At 37.8% G+C, this 21,210-nt stretch overlaps 2 protein-coding genes across 6 annotated transcripts in view; one reads left to right on the top strand and one right to left on the bottom strand.

Annotated features, from left to right (window-relative positions):
• Window positions 1-21,210, top strand: part of LOC105394101 (kinesin-like protein Klp10A) — a 51,222-nt gene that overhangs the window by 9,376 nt on the left and 20,636 nt on the right. For 3 of the 5 annotated variants that reach the window (XM_048633528.1, XM_048633527.1, XM_048633529.1), the window contains exons 2-3: window positions 17,152-17,345; window positions 18,970-19,062. In XM_048633528.1, the coding sequence (XP_048489485.1) occupies window positions 17,152-17,345; window positions 18,970-19,062 (287 nt within the window). Of the gene's footprint in view, window positions 1-17,151; window positions 17,346-18,371; window positions 18,513-18,969; window positions 19,063-21,210 lie in introns of those variants that run through there. The other 2 variants (XM_048633530.1, XM_048633533.1) reach the window with 2 other exon arrangements.
• LOC125491467 lies at window positions 3,514-11,401 on the bottom strand. The gene is made up of 2 exons (XM_048633534.1): window positions 9,876-11,401; window positions 3,514-6,810 (listed from the first exon to the last, which is right to left on the bottom strand). Exons 1-2 carry the CDS (start codon window positions 11,086-11,088, stop codon window positions 6,554-6,556), a joined length of 1,470 nt encoding a protein of 489 aa, XP_048489491.1. The 5' UTR covers window positions 11,089-11,401; the 3' UTR covers window positions 3,514-6,553.

Here is a 21,210-nt window from a genome sequence, read left to right as displayed (position 1 = left end):
TAGTACTTAAATGAATACACATACATGGGATATCAAAATGCCCTCATAATTGTTACTAATTATTACATATATTGCATGAAATAAAATAATAAATATCTATAAAACTCACCGTATGTCGCCGGTAACTCAGTGGCGTCACAATAAATACACGCGCTTCTCTCCAGGACTCTCATCCGAAAGACTTGGTCATTTTATCCGTCCCGCTCTCCTTCCTGCACTCCGATACAAATACACAGCCATTCAAATGATCTTAGGTGTAAGAAAGTGAAAAAAAGTTTATTTATGATTGAGTTTCCTAGGGTAACCTAGTGTAGCTGTATTTTTGCTTAGGCTTGGGGACTCGGCCAGGAATATTAATTGTCCCATAATATGTTCATATAAAATCATGATTATTACCGTGAAGTAAAGTTTAAATAATGACATATTCGTTATAATATTAAAAAAAATTGTTTCCATAATATTTTTTTACACACGTTGTGCTTGTTTCATATGACTCGCTCCGAGGGACAGACAATTTTTGTATGAAAAACAATTGCGTTACCAAAAACAACAACAGAGTTACCGTAATTTGTAAATAAATAAAGTATTTTACATAAATTCATTATATTTTCTGTGACCGGTGTCTTATTTAAATGCTACAGACGGTAGCTATATTCCTGAATTTCATTATTTAATTTTTTAAAAATGTTTCTTTGTAGGGGACCGACAATGGTCCCTAAAATAAAATAATGGCCCATTTAACCGATTGTTTCATTTACTAAGGAAAATCGTGTAACTGTTATAAAACTTGGTGCAACTCTCACATTTACTGCTAAAGCTAAAACTTCTCGATTGTGTAATTCAAATGATACAAATACATATAATTCGATGGTTGACTTTGAACGTTATGCTTGTTTGAATGTTTTATTAGATATGTTTTATCGTTCTTAGTCCTGACTCTGTAGTGAATAACCACTCAAGCCGTAGATTTTGTTTCTTGTAAAGCCAAAACTTTGATGACCTCTTGCTATACTTCTCAACTGTATCCAGTTTTCGCACTGTTTTATAAATAAAGATCTCCCGAATCACTAATCTGTATGCATACATTTATGTGACTGAAATCTGAATCAGGGTTAGAGGCGGATTTCGCTGACAACTTTCCCTGTCTAGCTCAACAATGGCGGCATTTGCGTGGCCACGTGCGTTTGTGGCACAATCGCGGCGCCATTACTGTATCACCTCAACCACTGTTTCTAACTTGGGAGTTTGTGGTTTACTGATTGTTAACAGTTTTTGATAAATTTTCTTTCTGTTGTGTTTATGTCAACAGGCTGCCTCATGGTTAAAAAAAAAAAAACTAAATAAGTAAATCTTTTTATTTTAAAATCTTTTAAATTTTACCACACATTTGCAAAGTTGTCCAGCCAGCCGTTTCTATATTTCTAGAAGTATATATTTTAATCCTTACTTTCTCTTCCGTCAAAAGTAGCAGCTATTTGCCTAGCACCGAAATAATGGCATTAAAAATTCGTTCTGACGACGGAAGAAGATTGAATGATTCGTGCCGTAGATAAAGATGTAGCGTTCACAGAACAGTTAGTTTGTTTCTTCGCCGGCATTGTACTTGGCCCGCTTTATTTTGATATACGCCCGTCTTATAATAATACGGACTGCTTTTGTTTCCACTCTTAGAAAGGAGTAGTGGAAAGAAGCAGCCGAGCTGTTTGCAGTCTAGACAAGAATTCAACCTAATCGAATGTTTCACCAGATGATGTATGGCCATATTTGCAAATGTTTTAATCATTAGTAATAAGTAGAATAAGTAGTATTGTGGAAAGGACTTAAAGCTACCCAAATTATTAAATACATGGTCTCCAAATGAAGGCATTGGTGTGGTGTGGGGTGCGCGCGCGTCTAGCGAGCCGGCTCAAACCGGATCGCTGACTCATATCACATTTATTGACACGTTTCCATCATAGAGTATTGATCTCTCATAAAAAGCAGACAGGCGACTCCGTTCATGCATAACGGTAGCTGTGACTGTGACCTTGAATTGAACCTGTATCGCGAATGCTTGCATTAGATGTATCACTTCGTTCAGGTTCTTTAGGAAAACATATTGTGTAGGTAAATGTGGTAGGTCACCTTTGATGATTCAACAATGATTACTAACAACAGCTGTAATTTTGTTTGCACACTAGAACTGTTATCGTCTTGCTTTTATTATCATGATCATTATGAATGTTTTAAAAATATAGCAGTGCAATTTTTAATGACCAAAAGTTTATTGTATCCTAACAATTCTTCATCAGTAACTGTTCAGTATGTATGTATCTCAACTAAAGTGAGTGGCGGATTGGCGGCGACTGCCTCACTTACTTTGCGTTCACTGGGTCAGTGGGGTAAACTCGCTATCTGCCATGGAACTTCATTTATATCTTTAAATTTATATCCCAGGCCTATGTATGTAGTAAAGAATGTAACCATTCTTAGAAACCCATCTGTATCAATTTAGTGGAATGTTTATATGCCCTTCTTCTAATTGACTCATTGTTTTAGCTGCAATTTTCTATAAATAATGTAATACCCATAAAATATGCTATGACGTTTTGAAATGATTGGGGTTCTTAAATGATACAAGTGGATATAGCAGTCACTCCAATGGTTTATATTACTAAAGCCTTAACCTAACGAAACCGACATTTACCCGGAGTAAACCTATATCTAATTAAAACTAACCTTAATCTAACTTAATTCCTAAAACCTATTAATTGCCGTTCAATACACCATTTAAAATGATGAGCAAATAAAATAATGCTTGTAAGGCAAAAATAAAAAACAAAAAGAATTGACTTCCGCGGGACTCGAACTCCCGATCGAAGACCCACAGTCCGAGCTTCCACCGACTAGGCTGTTATGCTGATAAGTGATCGCGTGAAAATGTCCAACAGTATATACGGCCAAGTCTTCCTTAATAGATCCGTGAATAATATCTCCGTGTATAATAAGGGCGTTTCCTTAGGCTGTAAATAAATAAACAAGGACTAAGCACCAAGTTACGGTAGTACATTGGATGATAAACATTTGTATTAAGCTAAGTCTACTACAAGGATGCTTAAGAACTTACCCCTATTATTCCGGAAGATGCACAAAAACTACAATTCAACCACAACACGCAGAGTTGATTAAACTTAAATCTCATCAATCTTACACCAAAGATGTCGATAATGTTACAATTTCTCACAAAATGACTAACTAGTCGTACCTTTGCACTGGTCGACCAGAAGTACCCTCATACATTTTATTTGGCATACCGCCGCTAATGAAATGTGAAGCTAATAGCCATTTACGATACCAGTAACGCCATCTGTTGGTCAGTAGCACGAAACAACACTCATCACATATCCCCTCTCCTCAAAAGAATCCAACCTGGATTCATCCTAGACGCTTCAAGTCCGAGGAATGCCACTTTCCTACATCTTTACCTCTTAAGTTTTTAAGCTTGTACACGTCTGCTGAGATTTTTCAGTAATGACTGCTTTTTCAAATTTAGGGGACAGTTTAGCCATAAAGTTTTTATTTGCATTTGACAAATGTTTGGTACGCTTCCAAACGATTTCTCCTACGCGATATTCACAAACCCTACGCCTTTTATCATAATATTGTTTATTTGTTTCATATGATTTCTTTAACCTAGTATTCACATCATCAAATATCTCCTTTCTTAGTTTAATTTTGTCTTCAATGGAATCTCTGTTAAAATCAATTGGATTACTGGAGTCAAAATGGCTAGATTTCGTGCCATGGACGGATGTTTCTCGCCCAAATACTAAGTAAGCTGGTGTCTTACCAGTTACCTCATGTACCGCTGTTCTTAATGCGTGCCCGATGTGTGGAATGTAATGGTCCCATTCCTTGTGATTGTCATTGATGTACGAAGCGATAGCTGTACCTATTACTCTGTTTACTCTTTCCGTTGGATTTGCTTGAGGATGGTAATATGGTGTGAACCAAAGTTCTACTCCATATGTATTTGCCAAATCTTTAAATTCATTTGAAGTAAACTGTTTCCCGTTATCACAAATAATAACCTTAGGTGTGCCGTATATTAAGAATATTTGTTCTTCCAAGATTTTTGTTATTAACGATGTTTTACCATTCCTAAGTGGAAATAACAAGGAAAACTTACTAAACCAGCAAGAAAACACCAGAAGCATAGTGTTACCATGCTTTGACCGAGGAAAAGGACCCATCAAATCAACTGATAACATTTGGAATGGTTCCGTTACCTCTCTATGTAATCCTAACTTTCCCGATGGCGGAAGCTGAGAGACCTTATGTTTGGCACACACTTGACATTTCCTGACATAATCTTTTACGTCCTGTATTAATGATGGCCAGTAGTAATGTTGTCGAGTCCTGTTTATCGATTTCTTCATTCCGAGATGTCCGGAAGTTGGATCGTCATGACATTCCTTTAAAACTTGGTTGCGGAGCTTCTCTGGAATAACAAGTTTCCAGCTGTAATTTTCGTCCGGGAATTGTTTCAATGGCAGATATTTCCACAACTGCTGTTGATTTATTTCCCAATCAGATGAAGCGCTGCCTTCACTGATGCCCTTTTCGATTGATTTATACCAATCGTCTTTATCAGAGGGTGTGATCTCGATGACGCTTATTTCTTCAGGCAATGCCCTAGAAAGTGCGTCCGGAACAATGTTATCCTTTCCCTTTCGATGTGTGACTTCATAATCGAATTGTTGGAGACACATGGCCCATCTGGCCAATCGCCCATGGGGATCTTTATTTTTGTGTAACCACTGAAGAGCACTATGGTCCGTGATAACTTTAAAGTGACTGCCCTCTACGTATGGCCGAAACTGCTCAATGGCATGGAGGACACTCAGGAGCTCTCTTTCCGAGGCAGAGTATTTGCACTCCCTGTCAGTCAACTTGCGACTGGTGTAGGCTATAGGCATCTCTGTCCCGTCAAAAGCTTGAATGAGTACCGCTCCGACCCCATAATTTGATGCATCGCACTGTATCGAGAATTCTTTACTGTAGTCGGGAACTTTAAGTACCGGCGTTGACGTTAATGCCGTTTTTAAGTCCATGAACGCTTTCTCAGCTTCATTCGTCCAAGTTACGGTCTTCCCTTTTTTACCTCCTTTTGTCATGTCATGAAGTGGTGCGGCTACCATGGCAAAGTTCGGAACAAAACGCCGATACCAGCTTGCGAGCCCAATGAATCTTTTTAGTTCTGTAAATGTCGATGGCTTTGGGTAGTTTAGTATGGCGCCTACTTTATCCGGATCTGTCCTTAATCCATCTTTATCCACGATGTACCCTAAGTATTTCAACGATGACCGAGCAAATTGACATTTCTCCATGTTGACTGTTAGTCCCGCCATTTTTAATTGCTCCAGCACCCACTTCAATGAAGCTATGTGGCTCTCAAAATTGCTATCCACCAGGACGATATCATCCAGATACGAAAATACCTTGCCCTCGAATTGTGGCGGGAACAGCCTGTCCATCAGACGTTGCTGGGTTTGTGATGCATTGCAGAGACCGAAGGGCATGACCTTAAACTGATAAAGTCCTTTTCCTGCCAAGCCAAATGCCGTTTTCTGCTTGCTCTCCTCCTCTAACGGAACTTGCCAAAATGCTGATTTTAAATCGATTGTTGACAGATATTGCGCATTTTTTAAGCTATCTAAGATAACTGAAACTCTTGGCAAAGGGTAAGAATCTTTTTTTGTTACTTTATTTAATTGTCTACTGTCTAAGCATAATCGATTTTTCCCTGTTGATTTCTTTACCAAGAGTACTGGAGATCGCCAAGAGCTGTGTGAAGGTTCTACAACATCCATTTCAATCATGTCCTGTATTTCTTGTTCCAATTCCTTCATAATTGGTGGGGAAAATGGGTACTGGCGTTGATTTACTGGTAAGTGGTCTCCAGTGTCTATTCTATGCTCCAGTAAATGAGTCCTGCCTAGACCTGTGCCTATTTCAGTTTTCATTTCTTGAATCAATGACTCAAGAACTACTTGTTGATTAGGCAACAACGACTCACGAGGGACAATAGAAGTTCGGATGTCGATTTCTGAGATTTCTACGTCTGAGTTCAAAATCGCATTAGAGGTTATGTTTCGTTTTGTGTCAATGCACAAGTCGAAAGCACCGAAGAAGTTCATTCCGAGGATGATGTCATGATTTAATTGACTCATGATGTAAAATGTAATTACTTTATATGAGTTATTAAATTGGACGGGCAAGTAAACGATTGAGTTAATTTCATGACAGGTACCATCAGCGGTTGAAATTTTCTCATTTGCGACAATGTGAGTGTCAAATCCGAAATATTTTAGTTTTTCGTAAAAGTTTTTTGAAATAACAGAGGCCGTGGCACCAGAATCCAGTAAACCTACAAAATTTTGCCCTAAGATTGTTATTTTACCGTAATAACGTTGATCGCTTTTACTGACATGGAAACTGCAGAGTTCTTTCTTATTGAAAAAATCAGATATGGTTTTAAGCCAGCTCTGCCATTCATAATCGTTTACCTTTCTTACGGAAGACGACTGGCAGGCTTGTCTTCCGCTCTTTCGTTTCCCGCTTGTGAAACATTCAAGCACGGGCAATTTTTTGATGTCACCCCGAATTTACCGCATCGAAAGCAAAATAGCCTTTGTTGCGGCTGATTACACTCCCTAAAGATGTGACCTGAAGATCTACAATTCCAACATTTCATAGTGTTGGCTTTTGCTAATATGCTGGACTGCTGAATAGTGTTATGCCCCATGACGTTAATGTCATGACTATTATGTAAAAGTAAAGTAAAGTAAGTAAAATAGCATTTATTGCCAAAAACAAATGAAACCTACTACATAAAATACTTAATTCTATAGTAAAAACTAAACACATAACAATTAAGTACTTATAACAAGGACAGTAGGTAACTAGAATTAACATAAGAGTTATAATAAAATAGGTAAGTAGGTACTTCAGTTCTGGCAAATGGCATCATGCTCAGCAATGTCGACTGAAAGCTTGTTTCAGAACGACGCTGTTTTTCAGCATGCTCCAGTTTGTTTAGTTCTTGTAGTAGAATTTAGAAATCAGACAGAGGTGCCTTTTCAAACAAAAAAATAATAGAATAAAAAATATATAAGAAAAAACATCCAGTAAAACAAAACATGGTAGTAACAAAGTTAAAATCTACTAAAAAATTTAAATAAATAAAAAACAGAATGAACTGTAAATTATGCTATCAGGTGTTACAGTAGGTTTAGTGCATACTTATACCATAAATATATTATATTCATATAGATAAATTATATAGGTATCATGTGATTAAAGTTATATTTGTTTTTATGTGTTGTGTGAGTATTGTAGGTAAATTGTGCGTATATATGTATATAAACATGTGTAGATGTGATAGATAGATATGTCAAATATTATATAGTGTAGAATCATTATAAATACAATTTTCATATGAAGAGGAAGAAAGGTTTTAGTGGTTATTTATTTTTTAAATATATACTTAGTTGCAGCTACTAAAATTTGTTTTTCTAGAATATGATGCTTCATTTTTCTTTTGAATGTAAGGTATGACATTGCTGTTTGTAATGGAGGCGGTATGTTATTCCAGATTTTTGCTGCGGCGTATTTAAAAGATCCTTTAAAGTTCTTGGTTTTGTGCTTCGGGCAGGCCATGACATTACGGTTTTTACTACGAGTAAATATTTTGTGAGATTGCCCTTGCCACTCAATTTTATTAAATAAGTACAAAGGTTTCTCATTGCGTACCACTTTGTAGACAAGCCCGGCTAGATGCAATTCCCTACGGCCTTCCATTTTCATTATTTTTTTATCATTTAAGTACGGCGTAATATGACTTCGTTTGGGAATTTTAAAGCAAAACCGAGCGCACGCATTTTGTACCCGTTGTATAGCGCGACTGGTTTTTTCTAGTAGCCTAGGCCCATATACCGTATCACAATAATTAAAAATCGACAGTATCAGAGCCTCTGTAAGCATGATCCTAACCTCCTCACTGAGATAGTCTCTAATCCCATATAGGACCTTAAGGCGGAAGAAAGCTGTTCTGATCATGCGACTTATGTGTTCCTCGAAGCGCAATTGACTATCCATCAATAAGCCCAAGTTCTTTGCGGAACTTACTCGCTCGACCGTAACACCGTCAATTCTCAAATCAGGTGCGTTCGCTATAATTTGCTCACACTGCCGTTTTGTACCAAGAACAAGATATTTCGACTTTTTTGGATTAAGCACTAGTGCATTCTTTTTTGTCCATTGAAAAATATTTTCCAGGTCGTCATTTATAAGCTGAACCGCGTCTCTTGTTTGTTGGTGCTTGAATGAGAAGTATAGCTGTGTGTCGTCCGCGTATAAATGAATTTTGCAGTGTTTGATAATAGTGATGAGATCTGTTGTATATAGAATAAATAAAAGAGGACTTAATATGGATCCTTGAGGGCAGCCTCGTGGCACATTTTTTATTTCAGATTTCTTAAGATCTCCTTTGCTATCTTCAGTAACAACAAATTGTTTCCTATTAGTCAGGAAGGACTTGAACCAGTCGCAAGTTGTGTGAGATATGCCATAGTATGTCATTTTAGCCAAAAGTAGCTCCGCACTGATGCAATCAAACGCACGCGAAAAATCAAGCAAAGCTAAAATACTTCCGTCACCTATATCAGCAGCCGCAATGACATCGTCTGTTACTTCAGCTAGAGCAGTAGCGGTCCCATGCTGTGTACGGAAGCCTGACTGGTTGGCCGGTAGAATAGCCGAGTCCTCCAGAAATTTAGTAAGCTGTGAACAGACCACACGCTCTATGATTTTAGACATGACCGGGAGTATGCTGATGGCTCTTAAATCTTTATATTGTTCTACCGAAGATGATTTCGGTAGTGGCTTGATTTTCGCGACCTTCCAATCCGCAGGGAAGATTTTATCATTTATCGATGCATTAACTATGTATGTGATGATTGGAAGGGTGACTGGCAGGGTCATTCGCAACATTTCAACGGTAATCGTGTCCCAACCAGCGGCATTAGTGCCTATTGCGTGTATTATTTTTGAAATTTCTTCTTGTTTGCAGTTACGTAGCGCAAAAACTTCTGAGCCCATACGGTTATGTGTGTAAAAATGTAGCAAGTCCTCGTCAATTTTACTGTCTCCCGGTACATCCGGGAGACATATATTATGTATACCTATTATAGTTATGTATCCTTTGTATAAATTTATATAAGTATTAGAATGTATTTTTATTATATATATTTAGATAATTATTAAGTGACGTGTTTTTAGTTCTTTCATCTTTCATGTTTTTTTTTTTTGTTTTTTTTTGCACATCTTTGTACCAGTTTTCCTGTACCTCCTGTAGGTTGGCTGGTAGAAAATGCTCTTAGCATTAAGCCCACCTTTTGTACATTTATTTTATATCTGTGCAATAAAGAATTAAATAAATAAATAAATAAATACATCCAGAAAAAAGTTATTAATTTCGCCCGGATGGTTTAGATTTGGTGGGATATCTGGTAAACTAGAATTTCCGAGTATAGAGGTCTTTTTTAGGTAGTTCCACATCTTTTCTGGCTTCTGCTTATTATTATTTACGTAGTAACTGAAAAATGCTACCTTCTCTCGTCTTATGGCACTTGTGACCATATTTTTAAGTTCTTTGTAGTACTCGAAATGGCCTTCTTTTTTGGTACGGTTAGCTCGATGTAACGCTTTATCTCGTAGAGACATCATTAATTTGATAGTATCCGTGAGCCAAGGAGTCGGACTTTCTTTAATTTTAATTTTGCGCAAAGGTGCATGTTGGTCAAAAATTAAATTAATAAAATTACTAAAAATATGTCCACTATGTTCTACATTACCTACCTGCCCTTTAAAAGCTAGATCTGGCTCAAGGGAGCCATGACTCAATATGGGTTCTTTAAACCTATCACAATTTAGCTTGGTGTTTTCAAGCACACGGAGTACCTGAACCAGGTCAGAAACAGACTTAAAATGTTCCCTGCAGATGGCTTGCTGAAAATACGGCTGAACATTTTTTTGTAAAATTGCAAGTTTTTGATATTCCTGGAGCTTGGTCGGTAATCTGTTGAACATGTTTTGCATTATTGCCACGTATATGAGGACACTTTCAGTCTTAGCCTGAGTTCTATTTTTTATTTCATCAAGTAACTCCTCCTGATAAAATGGTTTTTGGAATGTTACTACTAAAAGATCTACTAACTCATTCCAACTTGACACAATATCTCGATTGGCACGATACCAAATTAGGGCTTCATCCTCAAAAAAATCAATTGCATATCTGTATAAATCATCATCATCAGCATTACGAGCATCCTTTAGTTCCTCGATTCTTTCGAGAAAGGCGTTAATGCTTGGATTGCTGCCCCCATTAAATTTGACACCCCAGTCCTTTATTGGTACTAGTTTACGTTTTGTGGTTTCTTTTTCAACTGTAGAAGTACGCATAAAATTTCCTTGTCTTTCTATCTTTTTTTGATTACTGTTTGTTTGGCTATTATTACAAGATGGAGACGGTTTCTGATCAATATTATGAATAATGCTTAGAGCTCCCTCTCCAAGTGACTTATGTAGGATTTCTTTTACTTCATCAGATATTTCCTCCTGGCCTTCAATGTCATCAGAACTTTGTAAGTCTGCTAGAGATTGCATAAGTTCCCGAATGTTGCTGCGTACTATGGCATGACGGTCTATTAAAATTTCTTCAGAAGGAACGATGAACCCTACCCGATTGCTCAAGTGTTCAATCCGAGTTCGGATGCGTTTCAAATTATATGCATCCGGACTATCGCGAATTTCATTAACGGCGGCTTTTAACGCCCGGTGTTTACTTTCACAGATTTCGATTTCCTCCAATGGCCTCTCTACACAATTAGTAGGCACTTTCAATTTTATGGAAGATGTTCCACAAGACTCTTGGTAAATTATTTCTTTTAATATTTTTCTCATCGGTGCGCAAGTTTTTACATCGTAAATGCCCCTACAGGCTAGCTCAAACTCTAACTCATCTTTTAATAGTTGGTTGGGATCCATGGCCGAACGTACTTTATATTAATTCTAAAAAACTAAAGACCCAAAATTACTTTTTCTTTAAAAATTGGCGGATTATTACACAAAAAAAATATATTTTGCAATTTGACTCTAGTCGAAAGCGATAGCAAATAAAGTGAATTATTGTAAATAAACTTTACAATCTTAATTCAAATGAATAGAGTAAGCATACAAAATAATAAACAATAAAAATACCACCTTATATTGTAACAACCAATTGAAGGGACTGCTACCTAAAAAACAAACATTAACCCGTTGGGCGCCATTGTAATGATTGGGGTTCTTAAATGATACAAGTGGATATAACAGTCACTCCAATGGTTTATATTACTAAAGCCTTAACCTAACGAAACCGACATTTACCCGGAGTAAACCTATATCTAATTAAAACTAACCTTAATCTAACTTAATTCCTAAAACCTATTAATTGCCGTTCAATACACCATTTAAAATGATGAGCAAATAAAATAATGCTTGTAAGGCAAAAATAAAAAACAAAAAGAATTGACTTCCGCGGGACTCGAACTCCCGATCGAAGACCCACAGTCCGAGCTTCCACCGACTAGGCTGTTATGCTGATAAGTGATCGCGTGAAAATGTCCAACAGTATATACGGCCAAGTCTTCCTTAATAGATCCGTGAATAATATCTCCGTGTATAATAAGGGCGTTTCCTTAGGCTGTAAATAAATAAACAAGGACTAAGCACCAAGTTACGGTAGTACATTGGATGATAAACATTTGTATTAAGCTAAGTCTACTACAAGGATGCTTAAGAACTTACCCCTATTATTCCGGAAGATGCACAAAAACTACAATTCAACCACAACACGCAGAGTTGATTAAACTTAAATCTCATCAATCTTACACCAAAGATGTCGATAATGTTACAATTTCTCACAAAATGACTAACTAGTCGTACCTTTGCACTGGTCGACCAGAAGTACCCTCATACATTTTATTTGGCATACCGCCGCTAATGAAATGTGAAGCTAATAGCCATTTACGATACCAGTAACGCCATCTGTTGGTCAGTAGCACGAAACAACACTCATCACAGTTTTCAATTATACGTGTAGGATCTAGCAGCTTTCCTCTCGTAAAAGGGATCGTAACATTGCGCCATATCACGACCGCGACCTGCGCACTGCACACCTAATGTTGGTGTCGCTGTAGCTTGGTCCTTAACCTTTTGACTTACGATAGAAAGCTCCAACGGGACCTTAAACGGTTAGTCTTATTGCGGTCCTCATTGTTGTTCCTTCCCTATGATAGGATCTATGTCAAGAGACTAGGTGTTGCACTTAAATTTTATTTTTCATAAAAACCATTTAATTTCAATTCTGTAAGGTATATTACCAATCTCTATGTTGTTCAAGTTTTCTCTCTTAGCTTTGGTGAGTCACACAATGATCCCCATGTTTACGTGTCTTCTAAAATAGAGCCATTTACTTCATTCAAATCATATGCTTAAGTGCTGTTGGCTTAGGTTCCATTTTGCTTTTCAAGACGAGTAAATAGATGCGCGGCCCTCGTGCCATCAAAGTGATACATAAACGGTAACATCCGAAGTAATTGCATAGTGTTTTTACAACTTTACAATCTTTCCCCTGTAACTATGGCGTCGTGGGAATTGCTGATTTCTTTTCTGCTTTTACCTACTTTATTCACTGGCAGTATTGCGCTACTAAACTATAATTAAAATCTCCAAAATTCTGTCACACTTGCTTCTGAATTCGTAGAAGACGGAAGATATTAGTTTGTATAGTTGCAACTTTGTCTGAGCATACGGAATGGAAGATGTGGAGGGTCACTGACATTGGCGGCACGCGACCGAATAAAACTGTCGCAAGTGTACCTCGCCCATTCAGCTACGAGCTATGAACTGAAGTTACAGGAAGTGACGCCAGAGCTCAGCGTATATTGGTCAGACTAGTAGTGTTTCAGATTAAATCAACTAATTCAGTTCGGCTATCAAGTCTTGTAAAGCTATTTCCATTTCCGAGATGTTAACATTTATTGAAATTAAGGTTTTGATTTCTACTTTTCATTGCATAATTTATGTTATTGTAAGTAACAGTAAAGGTATTTTGTTCAACGTCGTTGATGTCATTTTATTTTGTTTATTTAGTGCATGTGCGACAAATTCCAGCAATAGTAATTGTAGTAATCTGAGAATAATGTTTTTCAACACATAACGTCGTATTACCAACAAAACAAATACATAATATTATGTTTTCTTGTTCAGTTACCGTTAATCAGTTGGAATTATTCCAATCGTACTATCAAAATCTGGCTGTTATTAGATTTCTATTGATTATTCGTAGGTATATCATTTATTTGTATACATCTGGTGTAACTTGTTCGCCTTGCCAATTTCTTGACTTATGAGATCTTATTTATTACCATTAGTCAAAGTCTCGAAATGTAACAGAAACCATGATTCTGATTGAGATTGTGTAGTTTAAATTGTATTTTTGATCCGGAATACTTATAACACCATAAGCGAACTTTCCCAAGGTTTCTCTTTTGTTTGCAAAATGCAAATGACCGCTTTATTAGGCATTGGATTTCTAAACATTGAGACTGGATTGTCGCCTACGTGAACTAATGTGTTGTGCTTCATATTAATGTTTTATTAGGTAGCAGTATTATGATAAATTGAAGCAAATACGAGGCTGGTCATGTAACAAACAGTAGCATTAGGCTGGAAATGCAACGATCTTTGGTCGTTATTAACTATCTGATCTAATAGATTTGTTGCGTTGTGCCGCCAAAACAGATTATTTTCGCAATTTAAACATGATTTCAGTGTTCACAACTCTGGTTATTAGCTCACTTCTCCAAATTTTTATCGATGTGTTTTTACCTAAAACTATGTTTAGGTTATCTACTTTCCGACCATTGTAATGGCGGGCGCGTTCGATAGCGGTGTTTTTTTTTCATCTTTTATTTCGTACTCTCGTTCCACTTTCGTTTGATCGGTCGCGGAGCGTAACCATGGCTACCGGCTCGATACTCCTCTGCAGGCCACTAAATTCTACATTACTCCATACTGTCCGGAACTTTGGAACCTGGATACGGGTTGTTTACCCCCGAGTCACTTTAGCTTGCGGAAAATGAAGTTTCGTAAAGCTGCTGCGCTAACCACGACTCTATCCCGTTGTGTTACACGCACGGATTGCATGATAGATGTCGTTCGTTGGCTACCTTCATGCTAGAGAAACCCTCCTGCATCCGCAGTGTGCAGTGTTCTTTATTCCAGTCTAGATTTTACTACAGTGCAGGCGTCGTAAAATGACTTCGTAAGATTTGAACTACATGTTGCCTGCTCTGTCTTCCTTGCCTTTATATACTTATTGAGCAAATTATATGGAACCTATTTTCTTTGTACGATCCTGATGGATTGTACAATGTAAAGTTGCCGCATCACTAATTTCCTTTCACTATACATACACACAAATATGATATAGGTGTATTTTAAAGATGACGAAGTACTTTCACTCTGAAATTTGCAAAGTAATGTGATAGATTGGATTGTTGACCTTGCTTTCATAAGACTGAATAATTTGCCGTAGCGCCCATGAAAACGTTCTGCCGATTTTGCACCTATAAAGTAATAAATTGGGTAAAATCCTTTTCACATATAAAGTAATAAGTTGGGTGTCATTTTCTTACTTCTTTGTTACTGAAACTTTTATATAGAAAAAATGAAAATATCCACATTTATGCTCATTTCTTATCTTTAGCGACATGCATTTCAATACTGAAAGAAAGAAAGAAAGAAAGAAAATTTATTTATTTCTAACACACACAGAAACAACACATACATTTACAAGAAAAAGGTTATAAAGTAAATAAAAAAATTAGTAATTAAAAGAATGTTGCTTCTCGGTGCTGAAATGGGTTCTAGTTCAGCTTGATGCTATGGCAGGTACTAAACCACACCATAGCGCTGGTTTTCAACTAGAACCCCTGGGTGAAATCACGGACTGACTTGACACACAAAAAAAAAACATAAAAAATAACAAACAGAATAAAAAACAGTAACATATACTTATATGCTTAAACAGCAAATAAAAAACGTAAACGTTTGTGCACAAATATACAAGGGCCAGAATACGAACAGTGAACAAAATTTCGTAGAGAAATTCTATCAGGCTAAAGTGAAATCACCATACCATAAACACACTCTTTAGAAACAACCTCAGCTACCAATATTATGGTAACAAGAGAACATTAATAATATAAACGTGTAACACTCTTACAGCAAATGAGCGTAATTTCCTCCTCGTAAGTTACTGAAATTACCTACAGCGGCGGCGGCGGTGGCGTACTGCTGGACTATGCTAAACTCGCGTGCGTGAAAATATGGTTTCCAAGAAAACAGAAGTACCTATAAAAAGTAGCATTTTAGTCGCGGTTTTTCAGCGTGCACTGAAATAACTGAAAGGTTTATGCTTCTGTGGGGCGGCGCAGTGATAAACATCCCGTCCCCAGGGAGCAGGTGGCAGCAGACGATGTGGCGCGGGACTGTTCTACTAACCAGTCGCCGGATTCTGGTGTGATGGGAAAAATATGTACCTACCTATGTTTAATTTAATAAGAGCTACCATACTAATGCTATGTTGATAGGATAGCTATATTTATTTAATCTATGTACGTTAAATTTATGATATCTATAAGCTCGCTTCTAATTAATGGCTTAAAAAAATATACACATCGATACTCAAATACTTGAGTAACAAAGACACACCAAAGAGCGGTTACACGTTAGCAGAAGCAGCCCCAGGTCGGTGACCTTGCTGGCTATTTACAGAACTGTAAGCTTCAGCCACTGAAAACTCTCGTGTGTTTGTTATGAAATTATCGCCACCGCCGCCGCCGCTGTAGGTAATTTCAGTAACTTACGAGGAGGAAATTACGCTCATTTGCTGTAAGAGTGTTACACGTTTATATTATTAATGTTCTCTTGTTACCATAATATTGGTAGCTGAGGTTGTTTCTAAAGAGTGTGTTTATGGTATGGTGATTTCACTTTAGCCTGATAGAATTTCTCTACGAAATTTTGTTCACTGTTCGTATTCTGGCCCTTGTATATTTGTGCACAAACGTTTACGTTTTTTATTTGCTTAGTAGCAATTACCATTCAATATCGTACAATTCATAGCATAAAAGCTAGAGTGTCGGGATTGTTACAGTACCTAATGCACATTCATAAAAAACCCCATGATAACTTCTGAAACCTTTTTACATAATACGGTAAATGGCTCTTATTGGACTCGGAACGTTGATAAAATTGTCACCAAGGCAGTGAAGTGCCCTTTAATAGCCTTAAATCTGGCTGCATGGGATGGGGGACATCAATTAAGGCGCTTACACCGGTTGCCGCATTAGCCCTGAACTTGACACGGCCGATGCATACAAGCAAATCCACTTGTGTGGAAGGAAGAGCTTTTTTTACATGGATTTAAATATAATATTATTGGCGTAAAAGAGGACTAGCTATAAGTCTTTTGAATTGGCTAAAATTAAGACACGATTTATTACGAGTAACTCAGTAACTAAAATCTCAATTAATTACATATTGAATTCTTGCTACAATATTCTATGTTCGGATAAGATGGAGCCTATAGCAATCATGCAACAAAGTGGGAAATTCAAATCGACTTTAAGCACTCCACACTATTTGACTTGATCCTCAGTTTTGTTGAATGTGTCTAGTCTCCCCCTCTACTCGGAAGACAAAGTTCAGAGTACGAGGGAGTTGGGGGTAGGTATATTAACACGTTTATTACCCTGATAAGGGCTGCAAAGTATGAAATTTTCTTGGCACACCCGCTATTGAATGAAAGAAAATTTGTCTGTTCTGAAACAATCAATTTTCAATCGATCGACATGTACCTAGTGAAGCAGTACATTATAATTAAATGATTTTTATTAATTATATCAGATTGAGAAACCAGTAAAACTTTCCAGTTAACTGCCAGGAGCGTTCACGTATATTTCATCCTCAATCTAACCCTCACTTCTCTCTGCCTTCCAGGACGCGTCCACTCGGCCATCGTCTCCGGGGTGAACCTGGAGAGCCGCTCGGTGACGGTGGAATGGTACGAGCGCGGCGAGACCAAGGGCAAGGAGGTGGAGATCGATGCCATCCTCGCGCTGAACCCCGAGCTGGTGGTGCCGCCCGCGCGTCCCACGCCGCACCTGCAGCCCATGCCTAACAAGCTGGCCCGGGTGAGTGACATGTCCTTTGTATGTCTGCGCGCCTGGTACCTCGCGCGCTACTTGTAACTAACTTTTGTGATTATATTAGGCTAAAGAGTAAGATGTCTTTAGTATTTCTGTGCGCCTAGTACCTCGAGCGCTACTTGTAACTAACTTTTGTGGTAAAAATAGGCTAAAAAGTATGTGTGACTGATATTCATGAGTAATTTATGTAGATTGACCATTAGTTGTGTTATTCAATTTGTAATGGAGTGAGTAACAATGTGACATGATTAACACAAACCAGACACTGATCTATCCGGCCGGAGTTGATTTACTCCTGCAGTGAGCCGTTGAGACTAATCTATTTAAATCAGAGTCAATGACCACTCACAGTAGTAAAACATCGCCAACCCCACTCAAAGGTCATTCATAAACACGCGACAACAAGTTACTTCCAACCATTGTAGCAGATTACATCAGTGATTTCATTTCGTAATCACACAGTTGCATTTACGAGCTAAAGTTGTAATTGTACCTAACAATCCTAACATAATATTAGTTTTAACTCAGACTAAACCACGACTAATCGTGACGAAACATTAGAATTAGAGCTAAACATAGAGCAATTTAGGCAATGTTCTCCCTTACATCACCAGCCTTGCTTTAATTAAAGTGCAGTATGCAACGCTGTGCGGTTTCCGTTATTCGTAACTGCAAAGGTCAGACCGACCTAATTCCTTCAGTCAGCTTACTACAGTATGTATTCAGCTTTCGCTAAAGCCCAAAAACCTTATTTTTCCTATGCAATTAGTGTAGTGTTATCGATTGGAGGCTATGCACAGTGAAGCGCGTACCACGCAGGAAGCACCCTTATTGTTTGAGTGCTAGCGGCGGTTGCTAATCGACGCCGCAAACACTCAGTCCGGCGCCCTTGTCCGCGTGCATCGAATGTGTCCTATCTATGGGATCCTGGTACCTCAGCCGGAATTAAATTTAAACTACCTATTAAAGACTTTCATACTTATTTTATATTTCTAACCGTGGAAGTTATAAGTATTTCAATGGAATGAAGCATGAATATTATAGAAGTGAAAATATAATACAAAGTCAAAAGTGGTGCGAGTTGCATTATTGTCGGCGTCGCTAGTCCCACGGAAAAATGTAGAAATGTTCCCATACATCGTTACCTGGCAGGTGATAACTTGAACAATCAGTGCACTTAGACTCAACAATTTAGAAACAAGCTCTGTGTGAGATCGCACCGTCACCACGGCAACGCTGCCTACCGGAGCATGTCGTGTCACTCAAAGATAGTTTCGCTCACCACTATTTTTAATATCACTAGATAACACCACCGTTACTAGCCCTCATCAACATCCACACTAAAACAAAATTATTCAATCAATCACTCTACCAATAATGCTCAAAGTATGTTTACCGAAGGAGACATCAATGCTGAGTCCACGTTTGAACTACAAATCGAAAGATGATTGATGTCCGAGCGAGCGTCCAACCATTCATTACTGCCCTTCTAGCCTTAATCGATTTTCCAGTGCAGGCATCAGTTTCACTTTCGCCCCCGAGCGCTCGCTCGCCCCCGTGTTACCTCATGTGTTAGCATCATTGGCACGTAATGTTTGACTGTGCGAAGGATCCGTCGGGGTCGTCGTCGGACGACGGGTGCGCGCGCGACGCGGACGACGCCGCCGCGGGGACCACGCTGCCCGGCCGCGGCTCCAGATCGGTACAGTCCGCCGCACGCACCTCGCCACCATCACGCACCTGGCCTACGGCCGATTGTACCGCTTTGTCTTTTGTTTTTTTCTTCGTCTCTATCGTGTCTCCTTGCAGCGCTTTTGAGCCCCCGTTGCACGGAACAAAAATGCTGTAAGGATGCAATGGTAGCACCGTTTGTTTTCGTTGCCACAGACTATGGTTTGCACATGGCTTTGTCTGGTGTTGTGGACGCTTGGATGGCGCTTTTGTTACGTGTGTGCCGTTCCGCGCGAATGCCGTGACAAAAGCTCGATTCAATAACGTTTTTTCCTAGTTTAGTGTAAAATATTGGGCAATTATTATTTAAATCACACTTTCTGTTCCACTTTTGTAATGGTGTCACTGCTGTATTGTATAGTTTTTTCTGTTTCACTTGTAATAATTCCATCGCATTTACTTGAATTTCGCAAGTGAGTGCGGATGATAGATATTAATCATGTATTAGATTTTTTATTTAATCTTCCTTTAATTTTCACACTGACGACCACTGTTGTTGCTTCGCATCAAAGTTATTACCTAGTTTCTTTTAAATATACGATGTGAACCAGCATTGTGTTAGTAAAGTAACTTTAGTTTTACGAAAGTAGTACCATTAAACTGAATATTCCGGGCGGGGTGTTTACGCAAATCTAACATTAAAGCAATTGCGTTGTGAATTGAGTATCTTAACCTATCCTAAAAATAATTAGCAACTCTATTAGCACAGGTCGGTAGAGAATGAATCACGGGCTATTCAACTTGCTATAGAAATAGAAATAGCCGCTACGCTCTTTGTGTCCAGAATGAGTTTGCTTTCATCAGTCGGATACAAAGAGATGCATAACGTAACCCCTTCTTATAGCGCTGATGGGTTCAACTTTGTGCTTCGTGTTTTCAGAAGTTTATTAACAGCGTTATGCTAATTTGTTGATTTGGTGTCTTTGAAAATACCGTTTGTATTTTATGGCTATTTTATTATGGGATTTACAATGGCTTCTTACTAAAACTATAATAAACACGTGCCCTGGTAAAAAATGTATACAAAAAGCTTTAAGTTAATTAATCATGCCTCATCTGGTCACAGGCTCCTAGACCTTTAGCACATAGATTAACAGGTTTTCCCGAATTCAAGATTGTATTTCTGACGTTACATAGACAGTAGCTTGAACTAAGTGTAGGGATTACAATGTTTTTAAAATCCAATTGCTCCTTATCTACTTACTCTATAACTTTCTCTACTAAAAGGCTAACTTGTTCTAACTTTAAACAATGTCCTCCATGAAAAGCTCGAACAATGTGTGGCAAGTGGCATCCAGATAGCCCCAGACAATATGGGTCCCTCCATTGTTGTGTATATTAGATACACGTTGTGATACAATAGCACAGTATTGGAAAATGAGTTTTTGGCCTTTTGTACTTTGAGTTATTTCATTTAGCAACGTTTTTTTCTGCTGAATTACACAAAAAAATATACAGGGTGATTGGTAAGTCGATGTATTCCTTTAAATGGGTTGTAGTCGAAGGAATTTCCAGTCGATTGAACCCCATAATGCATTATCCCAAAGTCAACCATTTCTGAGTTATTTAAGATTTAAGTTTTTTTTAAATTTTGCCAAAATTAATGTTTAAAAGCAAAATATTTCAAAAACCAACGATTTTTTTAATACTTTTTTGATTGTTTTGCATTGGTGACACCTTAGTCAACTAATTATAATCATTAATTGCGTAATATTTAACTTAATCTAGACACAGTGCAATTGAAAATTACAATCGGCTAACCGTGTTATCGGACAAGCATTATTTCGGTGAAACAACCTTGTCCTAGATCAGTGCATTTGAGGAACCGCACTATTGGAACACAATCATTTGTAAACGGTTCGGATAAGTCCAGTTACAATACTTTTTACCTTAAAATTTAAACAAAATGTAGTTTGTTTCCCTACTGAGATTTGCCCGCCTATGCGGTTGTTTTGGCTATATCTTGGTCATACCTTAATCGATTTTAGATTGGAATATGTCATTTTAAAGCTTATAAATTCATTATGTTTTTAAGCTGTAGTGCCTGAAAAATTGTCAGATAAAATTCTTTTTTAAATTAGCTTTTTTATTTTCATCTTTCGTAAAATTTTCTTAATGT

This window comes from Plutella xylostella, chromosome 5 (genome assembly GCF_932276165.1).
Source record: "Plutella xylostella chromosome 5, ilPluXylo3.1, whole genome shotgun sequence".
In the NCBI taxonomy this organism is placed as follows: Eukaryota; Metazoa; Arthropoda; class Insecta; order Lepidoptera; family Plutellidae; genus Plutella; species Plutella xylostella.
The sequence above is the reverse complement of the archived record's forward strand: the minus strand, read 5'-3'. Positions and strand labels throughout refer to the sequence as shown.